The 23,394-nt window shown below is 51.2% G+C and overlaps 11 protein-coding genes across 11 annotated transcripts; 7 read left to right on the plus strand and 4 right to left on the minus strand.

Moving 5' to 3' along the window:
- Window positions 1-575: 575 nt before the first annotated feature.
- N7539_001735 (uncharacterized protein) lies at window positions 576-797 on the minus strand (the record flags this gene model as incomplete). Its single annotated transcript, XM_056931338.1, is given in 2 exon segments — window positions 576-687; window positions 706-797. The coding sequence occupies 2 exon segments, from the start codon at window positions 795-797 to the stop codon at window positions 576-578; spliced, it is 204 nt and encodes a 67-aa protein (XP_056793369.1).
- A 657-nt stretch (window positions 798-1,454) lies between these two features.
- N7539_001736 (class II aldolase/adducin domain protein) lies at window positions 1,455-2,659 on the plus strand (the record flags this gene model as incomplete). The annotated part of the gene is made up of 5 exons (XM_056931339.1): window positions 1,455-1,728; window positions 1,801-2,061; window positions 2,145-2,277; window positions 2,351-2,519; window positions 2,585-2,659. 5 exons carry the CDS (start codon window positions 1,455-1,457, stop codon window positions 2,657-2,659), a joined length of 912 nt encoding a protein of 303 aa, XP_056793370.1.
- Window positions 2,660-3,351: 692 nt separating this feature from the next.
- On the plus strand, window positions 3,352-5,452 carry N7539_001737 (amidase; the record flags this gene model as incomplete). Its single annotated transcript, XM_056931340.1, has 7 exons — window positions 3,352-3,615; window positions 3,680-3,820; window positions 3,894-4,164; window positions 4,245-4,394; window positions 4,473-4,627; window positions 4,707-4,856; window positions 4,940-5,452. The coding sequence occupies 7 exons, from the start codon at window positions 3,352-3,354 to the stop codon at window positions 5,450-5,452; spliced, it is 1,644 nt and encodes a 547-aa protein (XP_056793371.1).
- A 537-nt stretch (window positions 5,453-5,989) lies between these two features.
- On the minus strand, window positions 5,990-6,734 carry N7539_001738 (protein SYS1; the record flags this gene model as incomplete). Its single annotated transcript, XM_056931341.1, has 2 exons — window positions 5,990-6,377; window positions 6,490-6,734. The coding sequence occupies 2 exons, from the start codon at window positions 6,732-6,734 to the stop codon at window positions 5,990-5,992; spliced, it is 633 nt and encodes a 210-aa protein (XP_056793372.1).
- A 563-nt stretch (window positions 6,735-7,297) lies between these two features.
- Window positions 7,298-7,762, plus strand: N7539_001739 (cytochrome c oxidase subunit 6B family protein; the record flags this gene model as incomplete). Its single annotated transcript, XM_056931342.1, has 2 exons — window positions 7,298-7,522; window positions 7,640-7,762. 2 exons carry the CDS (start codon window positions 7,298-7,300, stop codon window positions 7,760-7,762), a joined length of 348 nt encoding a protein of 115 aa, XP_056793373.1.
- Window positions 7,763-8,610: 848 nt separating this feature from the next.
- On the minus strand, window positions 8,611-11,570 carry N7539_001740 (putative RNA-binding protein (Nab3); the record flags this gene model as incomplete). Its single annotated transcript, XM_056931343.1, has 3 exons — window positions 8,611-9,173; window positions 9,256-10,050; window positions 10,106-11,570. 3 exons carry the CDS (start codon window positions 11,568-11,570, stop codon window positions 8,611-8,613), a joined length of 2,823 nt encoding a protein of 940 aa, XP_056793374.1.
- Window positions 11,571-12,716: 1,146 nt separating this feature from the next.
- Window positions 12,717-14,187, plus strand: N7539_001741 (uncharacterized protein; the record flags this gene model as incomplete). The annotated part of the gene is made up of 3 exons (XM_056931344.1): window positions 12,717-12,769; window positions 12,925-13,228; window positions 13,978-14,187. 3 exons carry the CDS (start codon window positions 12,717-12,719, stop codon window positions 14,185-14,187), a joined length of 567 nt encoding a protein of 188 aa, XP_056793375.1.
- Window positions 14,188-14,554: 367 nt separating this feature from the next.
- N7539_001742 (peptidyl-tRNA hydrolase domain protein) lies at window positions 14,555-15,226 on the plus strand (the record flags this gene model as incomplete). Its single annotated transcript, XM_056931345.1, has 2 exons — window positions 14,555-14,889; window positions 14,962-15,226. The coding sequence occupies 2 exons, from the start codon at window positions 14,555-14,557 to the stop codon at window positions 15,224-15,226; spliced, it is 600 nt and encodes a 199-aa protein (XP_056793376.1).
- A 469-nt stretch (window positions 15,227-15,695) lies between these two features.
- On the minus strand, window positions 15,696-16,949 carry N7539_001743 (snoRNA-binding rRNA-processing protein UTP6; the record flags this gene model as incomplete). Its single annotated transcript, XM_056931346.1, has 2 exons — window positions 15,696-16,781; window positions 16,860-16,949. The coding sequence occupies 2 exons, from the start codon at window positions 16,947-16,949 to the stop codon at window positions 15,696-15,698; spliced, it is 1,176 nt and encodes a 391-aa protein (XP_056793377.1).
- A 294-nt stretch (window positions 16,950-17,243) lies between these two features.
- On the plus strand, window positions 17,244-20,602 carry N7539_001744 (uncharacterized protein; the record flags this gene model as incomplete). The annotated part of the gene is made up of 8 exons (XM_056931347.1): window positions 17,244-17,282; window positions 17,344-17,890; window positions 17,974-18,100; window positions 18,213-18,251; window positions 18,313-18,397; window positions 18,454-18,499; window positions 18,568-20,378; window positions 20,444-20,602. The coding sequence occupies 8 exons, from the start codon at window positions 17,244-17,246 to the stop codon at window positions 20,600-20,602; spliced, it is 2,853 nt and encodes a 950-aa protein (XP_056793378.1).
- A 1,016-nt stretch (window positions 20,603-21,618) lies between these two features.
- Window positions 21,619-22,707, plus strand: N7539_001745 (uncharacterized protein; the record flags this gene model as incomplete). Its single annotated transcript, XM_056931348.1, has 1 exon — window positions 21,619-22,707. One exon carries the CDS (start codon window positions 21,619-21,621, stop codon window positions 22,705-22,707), a length of 1,089 nt encoding a protein of 362 aa, XP_056793379.1.
- Window positions 22,708-23,394: the final 687 nt, after the last annotated feature.

A 23,394-nucleotide genomic window follows, 5' to 3' on the forward strand; every position in this document is an offset into this window, starting at 1 on the left:
TAGGCGACAAGCCGGTCTTGGTTGCACTCCGATCAAGTTCCCAAGGTTATGTCCAGAGACGTTGATCTTTTCTTTTTTCGAATGGAGAAATTATAACTCGTAGAAAAGGATTGCTGGAAGTACAGCACCCACTATTGGACCCGAAACCACAGTCTCGTACGGGGGCCGTGTTTGCGGAGGTGGTCAATTGTATCGATGGAAAAGTGGGGAGTACAGGGAGCGATGCAAGAGAATCGTTAACAACTGCCAAGATTCATCGGTCAAGTAGTTGTCGCTTTCTGGACGGAGCTCCGCGCTTATCCCACATGGTGCTGATAAAAGTAATCACGTGGTGATAGCTAGCCCATCAAGATCTCGACGCATCCCCGGGCCGTTTGCAGGTGTTGATTAGAGAGGCATTTGGTCCGTTTCAAAGCGAAGTGAGGTCTATACATGCTGAAACTGGTCCACGCGGTAGGACAGACCCGTCTCTCTCTCTCCAAATTCGTTCGGACTTGGGTTCGCCATTGCATATTGTGCGCTCAACCCTAGTTCTGGCCTCTAAACATACCGGCTCTCCGGGAACCCGCCAATTGTCAGCTTTTAGTTTTCAGTTTCACGTACTCCAGAATCTCAGGCTTGGCAAAGTAATTCCAGTCGAGAGCAGTGAGCACCACTAGATCCCCCAAGGAAGGATATCCAATGGACCTGCGAAGAAGTACTTACATCAGCTGTGTCGGTAGATAGCAAAGAATAGTCTTCATCAACATGCACAATTTGTACGTGGTAGTAGCCGAATTTTTCGGTGAGTAATTCATTTTGCAGTCCAGGTAGGCAGGTACATCCACGTTCATACCGAGTACCCTCTTACCTTAGACCTATCTAAGTTCTGTCTCCGCAGCCTCAACCTGGACACGGATCCGTTTCCTTCGCCTGGAAGTCCCCTCAACTAGAGTAGACGGGACTATTGAGGACACCTACTCAGCGACAGTACCAATTTTCTCAAGGCGCTCCTTACAGGCATGCGTGACATGATGTGCCGACATGTCGTCGGTCATAGTTGCGATATTGGCCTTTGAGCCTAAGTCTGGCCTCAGTAAGGCGCTACCGGTCCAAGGTGGTCAATGACCGGCTTCTCCTTCCTAAACCGTCCAAGTGGGGAAGTGGGAGGATCATCCTTAGTGCTCCATCGAAAGAGTCTCCAGTTTAGGAACGTGCAGGGATAAGTGGGGTTCAAGTTCATACCTAGACTACTCAGTACTAACTCATGTACTTCACTGGACTGCAGATAAGCGCCGAATGAGAACTTTGTGGCAGGCCTAGTTCTTCATGCTGAATACCACAATTTGGCCATTGAAAACTGGATCGTTTTCAATCAGTGTATCTCACATCCATTACTCACAGAAAAAAATTGACTGATCAAATTTGATAAATACCAGCTTCGCAAACCAACCCTTTGCCCTCAACAAGCCATCATGTCAACATCGACGGAGACAATGGACACCCAGCAGACGCTGCGATCCTTTGTCATCGGTGGCGAGGAGCACATTCTGCCCGCTGCTGATGATTCTCAGTTTCAATCAGTGGCTCGTGGAAACCGCCAAGGGACACTGAAGCTTCGTGGCATTCCCTCCTTTTCCGACCCTTTGCAGCAACGTCAATGGATGAAAGAGCACATGGCCGCTGCATTCCGCTACTTTGGCAAGATGGGCTATGCAGAGGGAGTCTCAGGCCACATCTCTATGCGCGGTAAGATGGGGGCGCGCAAGTGGACTTGAAGTCGAAACAGACTCGGTGTGTCGACGCTAACTCGACCGGTAGATCCAATTTTGAAGGACCATTTCTGGATGAATCCCTTCGCCAAACACTTCTCCATGATCAAAGCCTCAGATTTGGTGTTGCTGGATAGCGAGGGATATGTGGCTGAAGGCGGAGCTCAGTTGCCGATCAACGAGGCCGGGTTCATGATTCATTCCGAGATTCACAAGGCTCGTCCTGATGTAGTGGCGGCTGCTCACACTCATGGAGTGTATGGGAAGACATGGAGTGCTTTTGGAAAACCAATCGAGATGTTGACTCAAGGTCTGTTGCATCTTACTATCTGGTCGCAGACTAAGACTCAGCTGTCTCTCGTCTCTCGCACAATACTGATATGAGTCATCTAGATGCTTGCAACTTCTACGGCCGGCTGAGCGTATACGACGACCACGGAGGTGTGGCTCTGTCTCGGGAGGAAGGCAGGCAAATCGCCCAGGCGCTGGGCAAGGACAGCATTGCGTGTATCTTGCAGAATCATGGGTAGGTTGGCACCTACGAGCTCCCCCAGAAGTGACCCTGGCTCTTGCTCGGGAGTGCTGAATCAACGATCTAGCCTGCTCACTGTCGGCCGAACCGTCGACGAAGCCGCTATTCTATACTCCATGCTGGATAACGCTTGCCATGCTCAGCTTATGGCAGAGGCGGCGGCCGCCAATGGAATTCCCAAACGAATGATCAACGACGACATTGCCAAATACACTGCCGAGTTTGCGCAAAACCCTGTAAGTCTCAATTGATATGGACAACTTTGATTCCTCTGCAGACTTTGGAAATTAACATGACCTAGCACAATCTTTACACTGAGTTCCAGCCAGAGTACGAGCTGATCGTCGAGGAAAGCAACGGACGTGTGCTTCAGTGAACGTGAAGTCTTTGAATGGCCGTTTTCAAGAATGAAATGCGGGGATATTTTATCGTTAGGTCATATCGATTTATAACTGTTTCTTGCGAACAGCTTTGTTCGAGTTCCTGACAAGCTAGCTCGTGCGGAGTACATACACGTAATAAGTCGCTTGACAGATAGCGTCTTTTGCTCTCTATTCGCCCAATCTCGCGGTGCAAGCTAAACGATTTGTAAGTTTCCAATCCATGTCAAAGCGCCTCAATAATGCCAACTAAAGAGAATGTTACGCTTTTTATTCATCAAAATCAATGCCGCGTCAGGTTGCTCGGACGAGAGGGGAACGCCTTCTCCAACGACCCCAAATCTCCGCACGGAAAGTCAGATAAGGAAGTTAACTGCTCTCTATCTTGCCATCTCCAACCGACGATCACGGATGTCATACCAGCTTAGATAAGGAGCTTCCCTCATGAGAATGGTGGCAAAAGCCCCCTCGGCGACTCGTTCGCACGGGGAAACGGAGGTGCAACCAAGGAATTCACCCCGGAGTCAAAGAGTGGGGTTGGAGGTCGTTCACGTTGAATGACCCTTCTCACGCTATTAAATATGGAAGCTGAGCGTTCCCCGTTCTGCTATCGATCATCTTCTTGAACCATTATCTTCTGTGATAGACTTGACTATCGTACCATCTTGAGCACTCCCAGATCATCGTCATGGCACCCTCTTGGCAGGAGCTGGCGGCTGACAAGCAAAAGCGCATCAACGACTCCATTCCTCAAGAATGGAGAATCACAGAACTACCCTCCAGTGACTCGGTCTTCGATTTTCCTGCCAAGTCTGGCATTCTGTCTAATCGGGAACTGGAGATTACCGCCGCAACTGCTTCAGATCTGGTTCAACAGCTAGCTCAAGGGAAGCTCAAGGCAGTAGAGGTCACAGTCGCATTCTGTAAGAGAGCGGCTTTGGCACACCAGCTGGTGAGTGAATAGCTCATCAAAGAGACATCGTTATGGGGTTTCCAAAACTGACAGATCGACACAGCTCAATTGTTGCTTGGAGTTCTTCCCCGAGAAGGCCATTGCCCAGGCGCAGGAGCTTGATGCATTCTATGAGAAATACAAGAAGCCCGTTGGACCTCTTCATGGACTGCCCATCTCACTCAAGGATCAACTGCGTGTAAAGGTGTGTCTACAACTCTTTCCCCCTTTTCGTTTCGGGAATCTGATACCTTACCGTGTTATACTGGGAAACATAGGGATTAGAAACCTGCATGGGCTATGTCTCGTGGCTAGGCAAATATGACGAGGATGAATCTGTGCTCGTAACGCTGCTTCGAAAATCGGGAGCCATCTTCTACACCAAGACGAGTGTCCCGCAGACCTTGATGGTCTGTGAGACGGTGAATAACGTCATCGGAAGAACCCTCAATCCCCGCAACAAGAATTGGTCATGTGGTGGGAGCTCAGGCGGAGAGGGTGCTATGGTAGGAATTCGCGGAGGCGTGATCGGAATTGGTACCGACATTGGTAAGATAACACGATCGGGTGAAGTGAAGATGGGCAAGTGGATGTAGGTCAAAAGGCTAACTTGCATCGTTCGACCTAAGGTGGCTCGATCCGAGTTCCATCTGCCTTCAACTTTCTGTATGGTATCCGACCAAGCCATGGGCGTATGCCCTATGCCAAGATGGCGAACAGCATGGAAGGGCAAGAAACAGTGCATAGTGTGGTTGGCCCGATGGCTCACTCGGCAGGAGGTAGGAGATCATAGCCCAAAATTGACCTTTCTTGGACCCCCATGCAGTGCTTGAAACTTACTGATGTCATGACGAAAGACCTCCGATTGTTCCTCACAAGTGTGCTGGAGCAGGAGCCATGGAAGAATGACTCCAAGGTTGTTCCTATGCCATGGCGATCTGCAGAAGAAGAAACTATCAAGCGCAAGCTCCAAGGAGGGCTGAACCTCGCATACTACTCTTGCGATGGGGTGGTGAGTTTGAAGACTTCCCTACCAGTCGATGATCGTCTCAAAGCAAGGAAGACATGAATTGACAACAAAAACTTGCTAGGTCATGCCCCATCCTCCCATCTTGAGAGGTATTGAGACCGTGGTTTCAACTTTGAAAAAGAATGGACACAAAGTTCTTCCTTGGACGCCATATAAGCATGACTTTGGTCACAATCTGATCAACAATATCTACGCTTCTGACGGAAACACAGTAAGTCATATTAGAAATGCGTCCCTACCAAGTTCGACGCTCCCCAAGCAGAATCAGTTCAATCTCTAATTCAACCTCTCCAGGACGTCTTCAAAGACATCAACGCATCCGGCGAGCCCGCGATCCCAAACATCAAAGACCTACTCAACCCAGATATCCCCAAGATCGACATGAACCAACTATGGGACACCCACCTTCAGAAATGGAACTACCAGATGGAATATCTCGACAAATGGCGAGAACTCGAAGAGAAAGAAGGCAGAGAACTCGACGCCATCATTGCGCCGATCACACCCACCGCCGCCATTCGTCACAACCAGTTCCGCTACTACGGCTATGCATCGGTGATCAACTTGCTCGATTTCACGAGCGTGGTGGTTCCGGTCACGTTTGCCGACAAAGGGCTCGATCCTGCCAAGGAGAATTACGAGGCACTCAGTTCGTTTGACGCCACGGTGCAGGCTGAGTATGACGCCGATGCGTACCATGGCGCCCCGGTGGCTGTCCAGGTTATTGGACGTAAGTTGAGTGAGGAGCGGACGCTGGCGATCGCCGAGGAGATTGGGAGACTTTTGGGGAACTCGGTGACCCCTTGAGATTTTTTTTTAGTTTTATTTTTTTTCGCTTGCCATTGGTATTCCTTCCAGCTGGCTGGTGTGTGGATAGCTGTGCAATATCGGAATGATGATTCATTTTCTTTCATATTAATTGGATGAGTAATCTGATCCAAGGAGAAGTCACGCACTAGTATCCGAATACCCAGAAACCAGCACGGCCGTAGGTAGTAGGTACTAGGCACTATATGTAGAGTGAACATCAAGTGTCTGGAGGAGGTAAAGTCAGACTATATTCATCTCATCATCAAAGCTCGGCGCTATCTATACAAATGCAAGTGTGGCAGGGTATACAAGTGCCCACGAATAACGGACCAGGCACGTCTTCGACATGGCGCCGGAAATGGCAAAAGAATCCAAAATGCGTTCTTCATCCCAGCAAAGACCAAAAAAAAAAGAAGGAAAAAGAGACCCAAAATAAGAAAAGAACGAAAGAAAGGAGAGTATTAGACGGGTAATGTTGAAGGGGCCAAAAAAACAAAAAAGAAAGATCAAAGATGTGGTGATCTGAGGCTCCCCCTAAACAGTTCGCTCATCGGGTTTCAAGCCAGTCATCTCGTACTCATCAAATCCACTTTGAAGGCTGCGTTCACGACCTCGACCGCGACCGAACCCCGCCTCCAAGTGAGCGTCACTCGAGGACGGCTGTAAAGTAGAGGCTGAGTTGTCACCGCCGAGGCCGGCAAACCCACCGAAGCTGATCGGTTGGAGCTCACGATGCTGACAAGCCCACATGCCAAGGAGGGTCATGATACCTGCGCTGGCAAATTGAAGTCCCCACCACAGGAGATTTGTTGGGATTGAGCGAGTGTAGACGACTGTAGCCACCAGATGGAGAAAGTGGATTGTGAGAGCAAAGTCAGGGACCAGTTTCGATCGCGAGACGAGCAGCAAGAGGAATATCACACTATTGACGTGAAGAAAGAGAGTCGATCGGTTAGTTTGTGATTTTCAAAAAAGAAGTGAAAAATTTTTTTTTCCCTAACAAGTTCAGTAGCTCTCGACGAGTCGACACATACTTGATGACACCGTTTAATATCCAGACCAGTCCTAGCATCCACCCAATCGTGGTATCTCCCCTGAGGTAGTCCCATCCCAGTACCAAGTTGAGAGAGAAAGGTGTCCCGTATATGATGGTGGTGAACAAAATGAGGACAAAGGCGCAGACATAGTAAGCTGCCTGAAGTAGGAGGATCTTTCGAATGATCTTCAAAGGCGGAAGGTCAGATCGCGACCCCGCGGGAGGACGCCTGCGCGCTGGCATCAACTGGCAGACCGGGGAACCTCTTGTCCCAGCAGCTCTCTGGCAGGATGATAATCAGATCTAGCACGCCGGTGATCCAAGATGGTAGTGTTGTAGACTCCAGCGCGCGAGTGCCAAGTTCGAAGCCGCAAGCGTAAGGTATGCGACAAATGGCGCCGAAAGGTCGATCGGCCGAACCAAAGTCGAGGTCGACCGGTATATCCGTAGGTATCTATGATGCTGACGATCGACGTGTCGGGCGCTTCGATCGATTGCTGGCGTTGCTGGCGTTGCTGGTCGATTTGTTGTTGTGCAGTGTGTAGTAGATTGTCAAGATCCCTGCGGGCGCACTGTTTCGAGCGTCACTGATCAACAGTCTTGGCAACGCCGCAGTCCGCAGGAGCAAAAGGCCCGCCAAGCTCGACCCCAACCTTTGTACGTCGCCGACATCACTTCGAGGATCGATACTCACCAGCGTCTACCAAGAACGCACCCTGTGGTCCAAACTCAAAGTGACAATATAAGGAGCTCCCGTCCTAGTTTTCGCACCTCTTTCTTCTCACAGCCCTCTCGTCCTCCACAACATGGGTTGGCTTCCTTGGTCTTCGGGCGACTCCAACAAAGCCTCGGATGGCGGGCGCATTGCCCCGGATCGCACGAGTCGCGCCAGATGCTGGGAAGGCCGAGACATGTTTTTCGCATGCTTGGATCGCAATGAAATCATCGACTCCATCAAAGACGATAAAGCTGCGCGCCGGAAGTGCGCCAAGGAGGTGGCGGAGTTTGAAGCGGCCTGTTCGGCCACCTGGGTATGTCCACGTCGGCTTTTACCTGCACTTCGCACTGATCGTCGTGGTGTTTTTGTGCTCACTATCTGAGAACTCGGTGGAGTCAACCTCCAGAGCTGGGCTAACTGGTCATTATAGGTCAAATACTTCAAGGAAAAGCGAGTGATGGAATACAATCGGGATAAGACGATCGAGCGGATCAAGAAGGAAGACGCGGAGAAGGTCAAGGAACTCAAGACGCAAGGCTGGAAACCTTCCTGAATGATCTGAACTAGGGTCTTTCGGCAAAGAAATGATTGATTTTGTTTGGTGTAAAAGAATGTACAATATCCATCCACTCTTGACTCGATTCATCTTGATACTGAACAGAAGAGAACTGCTTTGATGATCTAGATCGATATCTGAGCGGTATTGAAAGATGTGAGGTTGCTTGCAATACCGTGATAGATATTCACATCAGCCCGAGCCCGGCTCAGTGACGTTGAAGATCTCGTGTAGAGATGATGGCCGAACGCCCAGAGATCGAAGCTAAAATTTGTTGGGACACTATTCCCTGAAGAGGTTGCGCGCCTTGAGAATGATCGACGGTATTGAGCAATGTCAGGAAGAACTTGGTCCACATGGCTTTGCTGGCGCATATCTCCCACCTCCATTCTAAAGCAAGTGATATGACTCTCAATGTCTTCAGAATCAAACCAGGCCTTCATCGTATAGGTCTGAACATGGTGAATTCAGTCAATGTCTGCCAAGAATCGCATAAGCGGAAAGAGCGAGCGAGAAGAACAAGAAGACGCCCATCGCTGAAGTTCTAGACAGTGCCATTCAAGTTTGAAGTATGGTCGATTAGACAGACGCCCGTTCTTGCTATTCCGCGAGGTGAGGGAAATTACTATAGCCATCAGGCTTCAATGTCATAGGAAATCAAAAGCCGCGTAAAAGTCCAAAGGCAAAAGGATGGGACTGTGTCAAACTTTCATCGAGCCTAGATGCAATCGTAACGCCAAGCTCCCATGGGTGGAATGAAAAGGGCACACAAACATTTTGAAGAGTACTGACGCCAAACAATGGTGGGTGGGGTGACGATAAAATACAGGAGAAAGTCATAAGGATCATTGCTTCCACTTCGAAAAATGGTGCATCAGGTTCTGCACATTGGAACCGAGTGGAGGCTGCGCTTGTGTCTGTGGCACTCCTAGACCTTTTGCCAGAAGTGAAAGCAGATTGGGATCGGTGACCATGGGAAGGTTGGGTTGCGGAAGGGCGTAGGGCTGATGAGGAACCTGTTGTGGAGGGAGATTTGGTGGAGGATGGAGAGAGGTCATGGGGGGCGCACGATTGGTGTTGCTCAAAAGAGTCGCCAAATCGGCTGGCGATGGGGGGTTGGGGGACGCGAAAGGTGATTGAGTGGCTGAAACCGGGTTGGATTGTGGTCCGGGCCGTTGCTGAAGAGCCGAAAGAAGGGAGTGAAGAGCAGGTCCATCAAGCGTGCTGATGAGATTAGCCATATGAGCATTAGGAAGTGCGGCTACAGAAGGCGGAGGCAATCCCAGAGACATTGGAGCGGCTCCAAAGGCTGGATGAGGAGCAAAAGGTGCCGCTGGGCCGCGTTGCATCGCTTGCGCTTGGTGGAACATGACCTCGGCGGCGATACTGGGATCTAACTCTGGGTAGTCTGCAGAAATTACATTAGCACGAGCGCTTTATCGATATGCCATGCTGAAACGAAACTTTGGTGAGGATATGGAATCACGTACCGGTGAATCGGACATGCTCAGGGCCGGCACTTCTGTCGAAAATTTGGAGTGGGATCTTCCGAGAGAACTGATTGGATCGCGAGAGTCTGACAACAGCGAGAACACCTTCGACGAATTGACGTTGGACTGCTGCACCGAGAGGAATTCGAGGTCCAAGAACGAGTACGTCGACGCGCAAGCCACGGTTGCGAAACGCGTTTTCCACTTGAAGAACAAAATTTCTTTTCGCACGAGACCCGTCAGACACAATTGCAAAATCAGTGGGTAAAGTGGGTAAGGCGGTGGTAACATACCGGTCGATCTCCTCGAGCACAAGCACCTGCACTTCGGGTACGTCCCGAGGTGCGCGGCGAGGCACAGGTAGTTCCGCCTCTCCTTCGTAGCTGTTCCGGTGCCTGGGACTCGAGCTTCGATAGCGACGATCACGAGCATAGGGAGATCGAGGAGAGCGAGACGACCGGGACCGTCTACGTTCGCGGCGTTCGAATCGCTCCGGCGTTCGGTCTCGCGATCGATAGCCATCCCGAGCTCGGGACGGTCGCGGTGAAGGAGAGCGGGGGGGACGATAATCATCGCGCCTTCGGTGAGATGCCTCGTCTCGGAAGTCACTGAATGGGATTCGACTCGACTCGTGCGGTCGCTCATACCGATCGATCGGTGCACGAACGGCGCCCCGGGCCGGTGCCGCACGGCCGTAGTCGGGGGAACGGGAGCGGCGAGGCAGAGGTGCACGAGATGTCTCTGCCGCAGGGACCGCTCTCGCGGTAGATCTCTGGGGCTTGGATATTTCAAGATCTGGACAGGCTTTAGCATGTTGGTGTGTAGAGCGAACGAGGGTGGCAATACTCACGGATCTTCCTCCCCCTTATGATGGCCCCTTGCTCGTGCTGAAGAGCCGCATGGCAGGCAGTAGCTTCGACGAATTGAATGAAGCCGTAGGCCTGCTTGATGGAAATCTGGGCTAGTTTGCCATATTTGTGAAATATATGGAACATATCTCGCTTCGTGACTCGCTCGGTTGGAAGATTGCCTGCAAACGTAAGGAAGAACGGTAAGCTCACAGTCGCAATCCACTGTGAATGGTCGAATGAAAAGGAAGAGGACTGACCGACAAACAGTCGGGAACCCATGGGGAACCGATCCCAAAGTCCCTCAGTAACATAAACCCGTTCCTGGTGGAGGAACTCGTCATACTTCTTTTGAACCTCCGGGCCCCATGGCTGGTCATCATCTGTCTTGCCGCCGCGGACTAGCTGTCTCTCAATGCGTGCTCTCTTGGGGGAGCGACTCGCGTCCTGGTCCACTTTGGGGTCGCTGGTCGATGTCAGAGGCGATTGCTGACGCTTGATAGTAGCCGAGGGAGAAAGCTCTGTCTCGCCGGAGTCGGCTCCTGGCGCGTTCACGTCACAAGATTGGGCACTGGGATGATGCGAAAGATTACTGCTCGAGCCTACGTAGGCGCTGGAGGCGGAATTCGGACCAGCCAATGATGAGGCCAGAGTGGTCTCCTCTTGGGGCTGAGGATGCTCTTGATGGGCGTGGGGATGAGGCGGGTCTGAACCCGAGGCAGAATTCCACGTAGATTGAACACTAGAGGGGACGGACTCGTACGACGGGAGTCGGTGATCCAAGGCGCGGTCACCTGCAGCAGGAAGTGTGGCGCCGTCTTTTGCGGTGGCCGATTGTTGAGAGAGGTTGTCAAGCAGGATCTGAAGATTCACTTCCCTGGGGGCAGAAGCCATGTTACCGTTCGCGTGTCCTATGGATTGTGATGGGTTCGAAGATGATGCTGTGGGGGGAGGATGGAGATCACTTCTAGTCGAGCTGTACGCCTGCTGGGGCTCTATGTCGGCGGGTTGTGCATAGGAATAGTGGGCTCCCATGCAGGCGAGACCTGGGTCCATGGGCTGCGGGGTGCTGCTGACGTTGTCGCTCATAGCGGCCACATTTTGCGAGAAGACGGCAGTCTGGGGCGGATACAAGTGCTCTGCTGAGGAGGATGACGAGTCGTTCACCGTAGGCTGGGCCATCCACTGCGCACCCCGTGAGCTATCCGTGTGCTTCTTGCGCGACCCCGCGGAGTGATCTTGTCCATCCCGGGCAATTTCTGACCACCCGTTGCGCGCCCCCTCGCGATCGTACCGTTGTGATCCTTCTGGGCGTTGATATGTCGCTGTATCATTGAAGACCGGGTCCATTTGATTTTCCAGAACCGGGATATTGGAAGGTTCCGGAATATGCAACGGGCGCGGGCTTTCCGGAGTCAAGGTCTTTCCGCGAAAGTGAAGAGCTTCATCAGGGGGACTGGGCGTCATGTAGGAAGAGAAGTTGGAGTCGACGGTTCATCTACAAGCAGGCTGGAGCCGGGCGCACAGGAGGCGAGGTGGTGTCTGCAGAGGTAGGAGCGGGCTGGGTGGGTTTGAGCAGGTCGTGGGAAAAAAAGTACAGAGAAAGGAACGACGTGGAGGATCGGAGATCAAAAGATCGCAAATCACGGGCCGAGAGGGTCAAATGGTGAATGATTTTGTCAACGCAAGCTCAAGTGGGGCGATCAAGGGAAAAAAAAGAATATTTTTGGACTAGTTTCCTTCACTACTGTTATGGGGCCCGGAACGCAATATCAGAACTCAGGGTTGGCCGGACAAGGGCCGAGATTTGGAGAGTAGAAAAGTCCGGGGTGGGGAGGGTTATGGAGCGTCAGAGCGAAGATATCGAGCGTTCGACGCAGAGTGAGGACGAGCAAGAGAGTGTCGCAGTGGGAGTGAACAAGATGGGTGGAAGAAGAGAAAGGTGAAGAAAGAGGGGAGGACGATACCACTCTCCCAAGAAGATAAGACGAAGAGAAAAGAGGATGAAATCAGAGTGGAGCCAGCGTTCCCGTCGGGCCAGTGAGGGGCGGAGGCTGTATGGGATTGGGTTGTACTTTAAGCACGGCGAGTACGGACATGGACGTCTGTGACTACGAACTAGTAAACTAGCAAACTGGTAAACCAGCAAACTAGATCAAGAACGACTGACTCGTGACTAGACCCTGTCTTCCGACGCTAAGTGTGTGATCGGTTCGTAGTTCGTACACGAGGTGTGCTTATTACGTAGCTTGTTTTGTAGGGTACCACTTCCCACTGACAAGTTTTAAAGTTACAACCATTGTACTACGACTAGGAGTCGGTGTGCTCACTGCTCACTGCTCAGATGCTGTATTATCAAGTCGACCTTGGGGTAACAGTGGCTGGATATAGACGTGTCAGTGAATCAAGACGAATTGCTTACCCACCTTATCGCCAGTCCCTCGACACAATCTTGGATGCACTTTGTCTATCTGCAGAGAGCCAAGTGTCCAGGGCAAAGTCTTTTGGAAGGAATTGTCCGATCCAGTTATCTCGTCGATAGAGATGATATTCAAAAGGACGCCGACATACCTACCAAGGTCACTAACTAACTGCATTCATCACGACCAAAATATGAGAAGCACGCTTACCGAATCCCCCGGTCAGGGGAATCGAGTATGGCGGGAGTATGACCATGAGTGATGTCTACAGTATATTTTCCCAGGATCTCAGTTATCAACCTATTGCCATAGACAACATTCCCATGTCATGGAAGGCAACCGCATGTCTCACATCCTTGAACCTGTTGGCCTCTCCAGCCCAACCGTCCACCCTCACGCAGATCCGTCAGTGTGTGCCTGTGTGGTGCCAACTTCCCAGTCTCGGTCTTGTCCTGCCATGAAGGTCTGCGCCCGTGTCGTTGCTCATCCCGCCAATGGCAGACCGGAACTCACCAGGAAACCCGGTTCCGGGTCCTACGCGCTCCCTTCACTCTCTCCACTTGCACCGTGAGCTCGGGTTTCGAGTCTCAGTCCACCGAGTCTCAGGCCAGTGCTCTCCAATTCAGCAACCAGCTGCAGCGTCCGGCAGCGAGAGTCCATGAGTCACGACCGCACCTTGGAAAGGGTTCTCTCCAGGCGGCGTCTGTCAGCCAGGTTTTGTCTCTGTGCCGAATGCTTGTTTCAACGATCATGCAATGGCGGCTCGCTGAGGTTCGGGATATTCTGGATCCATCGCAGCCGTTGTCGTTGGGGTTCCAATTCCGTGGCCACCATGGGATGCAATTGTGTTCTATTTTCTGTGGTGGAGGTACTTCCAATGTCTGGCAGATGTCTGTCATCTGTTCCATGCTCCGCTGAGCCTGCGAGTTTGCGGTCGGCAAGTATGTTTTAGGGTCTTTCCTACTATACCTAGTTACTTACTACCATTACGACCCAGGTAGTATCACTATGTAGGTATCTCCGTACTCCATAGTAATCTACCATTAGTATCTAGTCTCTAGTCTCTAGTATCTAGTATCTAGTATCTAGTATCTAGTATCTAGTATCTAGTATCTAGTATCTAGTATCTAGTATCTAGTATCTAGTATCTACTATCTAGGATCTAGTATCTACTAGTAGGTAGTAATTGTCTATTGTACAAGATCTCATCTGGCCCATGCGCTTCTACTAATAGCCAGGTATAATACTGAACACACTCGAATGTAAACACAAGCCGGTTACTCTAGTGCGTCCTGGGTACTGTCGGAGTGTGATAGGTACCGTATCTTATAAAAATTCAAACACTCAGCAGTGTAAACTGGAAGCACCATGTACATTTCACAGTAGTATCTGTTGGAAGTTCTGCGGTCTTTTCGCCGAAAATTAACCTATCCCAAGTTCCAGCTTCATCATAGCGACAACACTACTACTACTACTACTACTACTACTACTACTACTACTACTACTACTACTACTACTACTACTACACTGCTACTACTACAGTACTACTACTACAGTACTACTACTACAGTACTACTACTACAGTAATACAGTTCGTAGTTCGTACGACTCGACTCGGCCGGTTCTGCCACGCCTCATGGGCCTCCGAACCCAACGGGTTCTAGCCCCCCGCGGTCCATTTCGGCCCAGACCTTCCTCTCAAAAGCCGTCGTCCAAAATCGGACAAACTCCCCCTCCACGTTTTATCCTTGGCAAGCCGTGCTACCAGCCTGCTGCCACTCTTTGCAGTTTGCAGTTTGCAGTTCGCCCTGGACGATCCAGATCAACGACGCTGGCAGTTCCACCACGTTGTCCCCGTCACTTGATCTACCTCCACCTGAGGCATCCATTTGTCCTCCTCTCCGGCAGCGCGGCATAGCAGTAGCTTGAGACTGTGAATACTGAATACACACGCAGACCTCAATTGTTCACCCCCCCCCCTTCTTTTTTTTTTTTTTTTTTTTTTCGTGTCTTCCACAGGACTCCCGCCAAATGCGGCTCCGACCACAGTGGTATACGCGTGCTGGGTGGCGCGACACACCGTCTCTCGTTTTCGCACGCCCAAGTGTGCCTCGAGTCGGAGGACAGGCAGCAAAATTTGCATCCGCGAGGTCATCTGACCCTCTCGACCCTCAGGACGTCGAGCTAGCCCGAACGTGGCTGAAAGCCTTCCAGTCCGGCGCGCAGTCCATTCCCCGCCAGCTCGGCCAGATCTCCTTCAGCCGGTCGAGCGGTCCTGGCGGTCAAAACGTGAATAAGTCGGTGCAAGCCCTGATCCACCTGCACTTGCTCCCATCACACTGCTCCCTCGGTGCCATCAGGAATGTGTTTGTATATGACTGTGATGATTACCTCGTAGGCTGACCAGACGGGATGGCGATCTCGAACATGGGAAACAGGGTCAATTCAAAAGCCACTCTCAAAGTACCGCTGTCCGCATTGTTCCCTCTGGTGCCGCCTCTGTTACATCCCCAGCTTCGTGCCTCGCGCTATGCCACCGAGCGGTCGCAGGCGCTGGTCATTCAGTCGGATGAGTCGAGGCAGCAGTCAACCAACGTGGACGCATGTTATGCGAAACTGAATCAGCTTCTCATCAGCTCGGCAAGGGACACCATTCCCGGGGTGACTTCTCAGGTTCAAAAGGACCGCGTGACTAAATTGTAGGCCCACCCCAAGACTGCCAGAACCCCCGCTTGTTCTACTGGATCTCCTCTTTGGGAACAATGGTGTCCCCCTCCCGCGCACTTACCTTTTCTAGTGGACGCAACTCTAACGGATCCCGGACAGGCAACGTGCTCAGAATGAATCCCGGCTGAAAACCAAAAAGTTCCACAGTAGTAAAAAGAGCAATCGTCGAGGTGGAAAATACGATGACTGATCAACAAAGGAAATTTGCTCCGGGAGATAATTCAAGAAAAAAAAGGCCGTCAATTGCGCCGCAATTGACGGCAGGGGCCCTTGTATTATAAACAAGAAAATATGTATATATCTCGAGCAAACGATTCTCTTGTCCAAACCTCCCCTGATTTCACTTTCAACCACGAAACGCCATGATGTGTGGAAAAGAAAAATGCCCAACAAACGCCTGGAAAAACATGAGATGGATGAAGACATCACGTTTTGGGGCTTGGAATCACTGGACCAACGAGCGTTCTGCAGATCGAATGGTAGCCTCGAAAACCTTCTTCAATGCAGGATCGAGGTTGTCAACAGTCACAAGCGGTTGCAGCCAGGCCACCACCTCCCGAGCCAGGTCTTGGGTCATTGCCGTTTCTTTGAGACGGGCAAGAGATGTACCGAAAGCCCGTGGGAATGCAGCAGAGGTGACATCAACACCAGCAGTGGGCAGCTTGATATAACAGACTTGTGCGCGAGGGCTCGTCGGTTGGTGAGTCTTCAAAGTGTCGACCACGTGTTCTTCAATTTTGTGGAAACAGGGAGTCTCGTTGAATTCCAAGACCATGTCGAAGAACTCAGCTCCGAAGCGATCGTCGTGGTGGAAATGTTTCATAGCAGCATCGAAGATGGCGAGGGGGATCGCACCAGTAAGCGCCGGGGTGGAGTTCAAGTTTGACAAGGCTTGCTGATCGACCTCTTCATCGTTCCTCGTGGGATTGACATCTTCGTCCGTGATGGCTGGCAGTGCAACCATGTCACCACCCATGTCGTTGTTGGCCGCCTCGATCGGCACCGGCCGCTCCTCGTCCAACCCCAGAATCCGTTGACGTGCAACCAGCTTGGCAATATAGATCAGCTCCAACTTGGCATATTGAATCCACAGTTTCCTTGAGTTCTTGCAGAATCGGAGGCCACGTTGCATATAGCTGCGGGCCTGCGACATGTCGGCGTGGTCGTCCAGCGCATACTTGGCGGCATAGACCCATAGTTCGGCGCTAGTCGGGTGGAATCGGAGAGCATCCGTGAAGATAATGGAAAGCTTCTTGTTTGCCTTTTGTTTCCGAGCAAATTCAATGTATTGGATCCACAGATTGAGATCGCCGTGGAATTTGCGCGTCGCTCGTTCGAGAATGAAGTAAATGCGCCGTTGACCGCTGTGTCCGACTGCGCGGATACCCAATCGTTTCACTCGCTTCTTTCGCAATGTGTCAAGGTTCAGTTCGTATTCAAAGTAGCGCACAAAGTCGATAGGAGCTGCGCCGCGCGCGTTGAGCTTGTGCTCAAAGTCGGAACGTTTCTTGATTATGGAGGTGATTTCCTCCTGGAATAATGTCAGGAACCAAGGCCAAAAACAACGCGAACTCTCCCCCATCGCTCAGGATCAGTGACCAAAACCTACTTTGGTGAAGATCTTCTTGCGCTCATATTCCCTGAGCTCGGGCACCGACTGCTCGAGGAAGAATCGAGCCTTATCAGTAGCGGCGGACATGGTTGACGTTGTGATATCTTGGGGAGAGGAAAAAAAAGTTATCGGCATCCCGCATCGACCAAAGCACCGACCACCTCAACCGCGCTAAACCATATACGGTTAGCAACTGAGGCCAACCTGTCAAGGTCACCTTGGGAGCACCGAGCGCATCCGATTGTTTTCATTTCTTCAGGGGTCTCTACTCTGTATACCTCGCCATTCTCTTTGCTTTCGATTCTCCACACTCGTTTCAAATTTACTTGCACAGGCTGGTTTATTACGGGGGCAGTGATCGGAACCTCCCTCCCCGCCGCAATGGCACCTAGATTCAAAGATGGTGACGCGGTGGTTGCCGTACGTGACTCGACCCATCGATCGGGTTGTTCGCGAGATGCTGACTGAGTTGGCTCACTAGATCAACGGCAAATGGGTATCGTGGACTCACACCGTTCTCGCGTACGCTGCGTTTCTGAGCGCATTGATTGTTGGCTGTCTACTGCACTATCACAAGATCGTTCAGAACGAGCACTATGGCTACCCCGATGAATGGTTCCCTTCAGTTTCCGCAACAATTGGTGATCGATATCCCGAGCGATCTTTCTTCCAGGTCTTCATCGCCATGACCTCGGGTCCTCGTTTCGCCCTCGTCTTCCTGTGGTACGTGCTCACTGCACGCCCTAACTCGACTTTGCCGAAGATCGTCGCTGGCGTTGGCATCTTTCGAACCCTGACTTGTGGAGGATGGACCTATGTCACCTCTACCGACGACCACGACTGGCACGATATCTTCATGATCTCCTATCTGGTCGCAACTCTACCATGGACACTTGGCTGTCTTGCGCTCAGCCCCAACAACCGACGGGCCGTGAAGTATCGCAAGATTATGGCTGGGCTGTTCTTTGGAACCTTGGTTCCCTTGATCTATTACTTCATCCAACACAAGGTTCACAAGGTCGCGGGAGGTATGTGCAAAGTGCAGATGAACCCTTCGAAGTTCAAAGTATTCTGCTCCGTTAGATTCTAACTTGATGTCGCTTTTCTTTAGCATACACGCGGTACGCTTTCTTCGAGTGGTCCCTTATTCTATTCGACGTCGGATTTGACGCCATTACTGTGCTCGACTTCGAAGGATTTGAGATTGTCGTCCGGGATACCAAGGGAATGAGCAGAGGGTATGTACCTTGGCTTCCAAAATGACACCTAGCACAAATGTATAATGCCACAAGTTTCATCTGGCAATGATAAATGAAATACGTCTCTAAATTTACTGTTGATTTCCTTTAGTCAACTGAAAACCACTGCAGACAGTGTCCTCGAAAAGGAGTGCGTGCGATCCAATGTAGGATTATTCTTCGGCCAATATGGAGACTAACCAGTAGTACAGGAAGGGCAAAGTCGTGGGCAACACCTTTGGCGAAGGCTTTTTCTGGACTGAGATTGTTGACGCTGCTGCGGATGTGTACAATGGGGTACGTATACTAGTCACCCATTCTAAGTTTCTTCGATTTCTGACCACAAGTACCAGTTCGTTTTCTGGACCGTTGTCACTGGTCTGCCGGTGCTAGTGTGGTGTAAGTGATGATTTTTCCGACCTCAACAACCGCAACTCCTATGACCGGATGGTTTTTAACTTTAGCAGATTTCCCGCTTTGGCACATGGGAATTTCCGGCTACGAGGTAGCCATCACGGCTGTTATTTCCCCATTCTTCCTGGTCATTCCCTCCTTGAGGCAGCTTGCAATTCGAAACTTGCGCCTGCTTCACCTGATTTCGCTATCCGGGCTTTTGGCCTACAATTTCCAAGATCCTGCCAACCGTCTGTTCGTGACCACCTTCTCGCTGGCCGTGACTTGCACGGCATGGACTGCTACTTTCTTCGCGGAGCGAGCCAATGCACCTCGGTTGGAGTCCCGCATTTTGGCCTGGGGTATTGGATTGATCATGTCTACCATTGCCAAGTTCGCCTGCGCGACGAACAACCCCCTGTGGCCCATTATGCATGGTGATAACGGAGGCTGGAACAAGATTGGTCTCTTCCTGGCTATCTTCGCCGTTCTGCGCTCCCAGCGCCCTGGAACTACCAGCGGTGGTGACTACCTGCCTTCCGGTGGCAAGAAGGGCTCTGCTGTCTTGGCTGGTTTTGGGTTTGGAGGTTTGATGTTCATGATTGTCTCTCTCTTGACTGATTCTAGCACCATGATCTCTTGGGTCTGGGAGGGTTACCCTGTCCGTGGACCGATTGCTGTGCCCCACGGTGCCGTCACTATTTTTGCTATGGGCGCTGGCCTTGTCTATGGCGTCTTCAACCCTGCGATCGCTGGAACCTGGACTGCTTACGGTCTGGGCTCTGTTGGTGCGGCGCTTCTGACCTACTATCATCATTGGACCGGATTCTATGGCGGTCTTTTCCTTGCTTTCTATATCATGGCCGTGGCTCCAGTCCTCATCAGCTCCTGTGTTCGCCACGGTCCTGCTAGCACCTTTGGCATTGGCTTCCTGCTTTATGTCTTCCTTTTGCTCTTCCACGTCTGGGTGGTTGCGTACGCTTTCGTTCCAGGTGGTCCTCTTGTGCGTGAACATACTGACTGGCTGATGATGACAACTATGCTCGCCATTGGAGCCGGCGTTTTCTCTGCTGCTACCTCGAACTCGAGCCGCAAAACCCGCAGGAAACCCTTGAGCCCCAACAGCAAGCGTCAGCGTTCCTACTATGTCTATGTCCTGGCCGCTCTCCAATTGTTGTCTGTCTCCATCGCCTACCTGCGCTTCCCAACCAACGACTACCTTCCCCACCATAAGGAAGACAAGGTTGTCACTGCTGGCATCTGGACTGTTCACTTTGGACTTGACAACAACATGTGGGCCGCTGAGCGCCGTATGCGGGATGTGCTTGGTGAACTTGAGCTAGATGTGATCGGCTTCCTTGAGTCTGACAACCAGCGCATCATCATGGGTAACAAGGATGTCACCCAATACATTGCCGAAGATCTTGGTTACTACGTTGACTTCGGCCCCGGTCCTAACAAGCACACCTGGGGCTCGGCGCTGCTGTCCAAGTTCCCCATTGTTAATTCCACTCACCATCTTCTTCCCTCCCCGGTTGGCGAGTTGGCCCCGGCTATTCATGCGACTTTGGACATGTACGGCGAGATGATCGACGTTGTTGTTTTCCACTCGGGTCAGGAGGAAGATCCCGAGGACCGCCGTCTGCAAACCGAGTACTTGTCTAAGCTGATGGGATCTTCTCCTCGTCCACTCATTTTGCTTAGCTACCTGGTCACCAAGCCGCTGGAGGGCAACTACAATACCTACGTCAGTGAACTGAGCGGCATGAAGGATATCGACGCCAGCGATTGGGATCGCTGGTGCGAGTATATCCTCTACAAGAGGTTGAAGCGTACTGGTTATGCTCGTATCAGTCGTGACACGATCACCGACACTGAGATTCAGGTAAGTAGTGTTCTTATGTCCTTCGCGGCATAGTCTCCTTGAAATGAAAACTAATCGTGCGACAGGTTGGAAAATTCGTTATCGGGGAGCCCGAGCCGGAAGAAGACGTTCGTGTTTCTGAGGATCAAGTCCCCGTTGGTCGTCGCTTCCCAGCGCTCTTCCGCGGCCAGGGTGTCCGTGGTCATAGGTACCACGTGTTCGACGAGCCCCGATACTGGCAGTGATTGCAAATTAACCCGAGCCTGGAAAGTCTAGGCTTTGTTAATCACTTACGAATGTGAAGCGAAAAAAAGTTCGCGAGTGGTGAAGATCTTCTCAAGACTTCATTGCGGGCTACCTTGGTGTTTGTCACGGAATTCTATCCGGAAGCTTCGTCCTTATCTAAAACTTTGCTTCTTTGTACGATGGAAATCTTGAAATTCTGTGTATCCTAATATTCTAACGATGGGGAAGAAGCTTGGTAGTCCCGCTGTGAAACCCAAATTGTTTGTTCATGTTTGGCCGAGAACAAAATTCGTGGTCTAGTTCCAACAGGTCCTGGCATCACAACTAGTATCGCCCTCTTGGAAGATGTACTGAGGTGGCGCTCTCCCGCTACAGTGGATGATGCTGGGCAGCCACGTAGCCCAGCAAGAATGCTAAGAACGTCCTAGTAGTGTTCCTCCTTTCATGAGATCAGCCTGTACTAAAGCTTCTTTCGAACAACGTTCAACCCCAATCTCGCTTTTGAATTCCGAGATTATCCTTCTTGACAAAGACTCGTACTCGAGTGATCTTCCCCACTCATTGATCCGACATGTCCACATTCCATTTGAGACATTCTGCAACACGGCTGTGCTCGACTCGCGCCTGATCCCGGTACTGGAGAAAGCAAGTGGCCTGTTAAAGAACAAAGTACAAAGAAAAAAAAAAGCCTCCTTCCGCTGTGGCTGAGAACTTGGTGAATCAAAACCTTGGTCGGGGCGCTGATCGTAACAAAGAATCTATTTTAAACTCATCGCGAGAACTAACACGCGCAATATCGGCTCTGGCTCTTTGTTCGATAACTCGTCACATCGATGATGTTAAGCAGAATGATTCCCTCGGTGTCATTCCTCCAACTTTTCAGACCAACAAGTCAGCAGCGGTATCTCGTGTGCATACACGGCTGTGATCAAATTGCTCATCGTTGGAGACGTGATAGTGTCGGCAAGTTCGTCCAGATATATTTCATCGAAGCCATTTCCTTCAACTTGCCAACATGCCTCGACGGCAGACGCGATCCATGACGGCGGCTGCGCTGATGAAAGCCAACACAGGAGCAAAAGTGGGCAAAGACACTCAGAAAAAGACTCGGGTGAAAAAGCTGCAGACGAAGAAAGTGCCGACAAAGCGCGGAAAGCCAAACAAACCAGATGCCATTGCCAACACACAATTGAACGAAAAGGCGGAGAATGCAGATGCACCAAAGGACAATGAGAAACCGAAGGGTCAACCACAAGCAGCCTCGCCGCGGGTATTGGTGGCACTCAAGTCGCCAGAAAAAGCGACACCTCTTCAGCCTACAGAGGACCGCCATCCCGCCAGCGAATTGCCATTGAGTGGCCCGAAGATTTCCTTTGGACTCATTGCAGCATATCCGCGGTGGATCACCTGCATCGATAACCAGGAACCTGGCAGGGATCTCGAGCAAAATCTCATTCGAACCCATCCAGGTCAGACAGTTATACCTGGCATTCCTCCAGGCATACCTGTCCGGGCCTATGATCCAAATGCCGGTCTTGCAGGCCTCAAATGGGTATTTGAACCTGGTCCGACTTCTGCATGGGGTGGTCTCACCAGGCAGGAGCTTGAAAGCTGGGCGAATGACGAACTTGCTAAGGCATTGAGATGCCCTTCGACTTCTTACGACTTGCAGGTCATGTGCAGAGAGCAACACGGAAGTGCTGTCGCCAACGTCGCCAACCCGTTGCCCCCCGCGCCACGACGTAATACTGAAAGACCTGTAACTCAAGGACGACTTGTGGAACAGATTCGATCTGTAGCAAGTCAATTTCTGGAGCTCAGTCACTCACCAGTTGAAGATACCATATTTGATCGCCCACAGCTCGGTTGGAGACCACATGAGGAAGAGCTTCCGCAAGAAGACACTAAATACACGCAGCTCTTTTCCATGATGAAACGCAACATGAAGGGGACCCTCGGGCATCCGGATCACCAAGACCAGTCACTTGATCCTGTTCCAAGACCAGTACCGCAAGCATTACTTGCAACAAACTTTAACCCAGTGCCCAGTAAGTCAGAACCGAACCCTACTTTCTCCGAGTCTCGTCGCTTCAGCAGCTGGTAGCTTTCGAGGACGCCTGTGCATAAGGCCCATATCTAGAGCTGTGTGTTATCAAGCTGTTGTTGACTTTGGTTTCTTTTCAGAACTACCCGAGATGAAAGTGCAGGTTAGACCAGGTAAGACCATGGGCTACCTTACCTAAAATCCGATCAGTACTAAGCTAACACCTTCGCGCAGCAGACAAACTTCCACAAATGCCAGATATGCAGCAGCAGGTCGCTCTCCAAGGGAACAATGAAGGCCTCATTCAGGAAAACATACAAGAACCAAATCGTCAGCCAAAGCATGACAGTGCTAAATCTCACACTGTGAATGAACTCGCCAAGATCTTGGGCGGTGATGGACGGAAGAGGGACGAGGCTTCCGAATACTTCCAAATGTGCACAGAGATTGTGGAGGACGATGCTACCCGTCAGAGACACTTCCCTTCCACGGAGAATTTCCGTCAGATTCGATCATGGGCAGGAGCTCGAATGCCAGCAGAGGTATCGGCGACTGTCAGTGCGAAATATTCCCAGTCTCCCACCACGACAAGACCTTTCGCAGCGTTGAGAATGAGAGCGCTGAATGACAGAGACAAGAAGCGAAGAAGAACCGCTCGCATCTTCAAGAATCATTCGCCTTATGGTTCCATTGTAGGCAAAGACTTGTGATGGCCAAGTCAGATCTACTCCTAATCAACCGCTCCGA

Source organism: Penicillium diatomitis (genome assembly GCF_028827545.1).
Source record: "Penicillium diatomitis strain IBT 30728 chromosome Unknown utg000002l_segment0_segment0, whole genome shotgun sequence".
In the NCBI taxonomy this organism is placed as follows: Eukaryota; Fungi; Ascomycota; class Eurotiomycetes; order Eurotiales; family Aspergillaceae; genus Penicillium; species Penicillium diatomitis.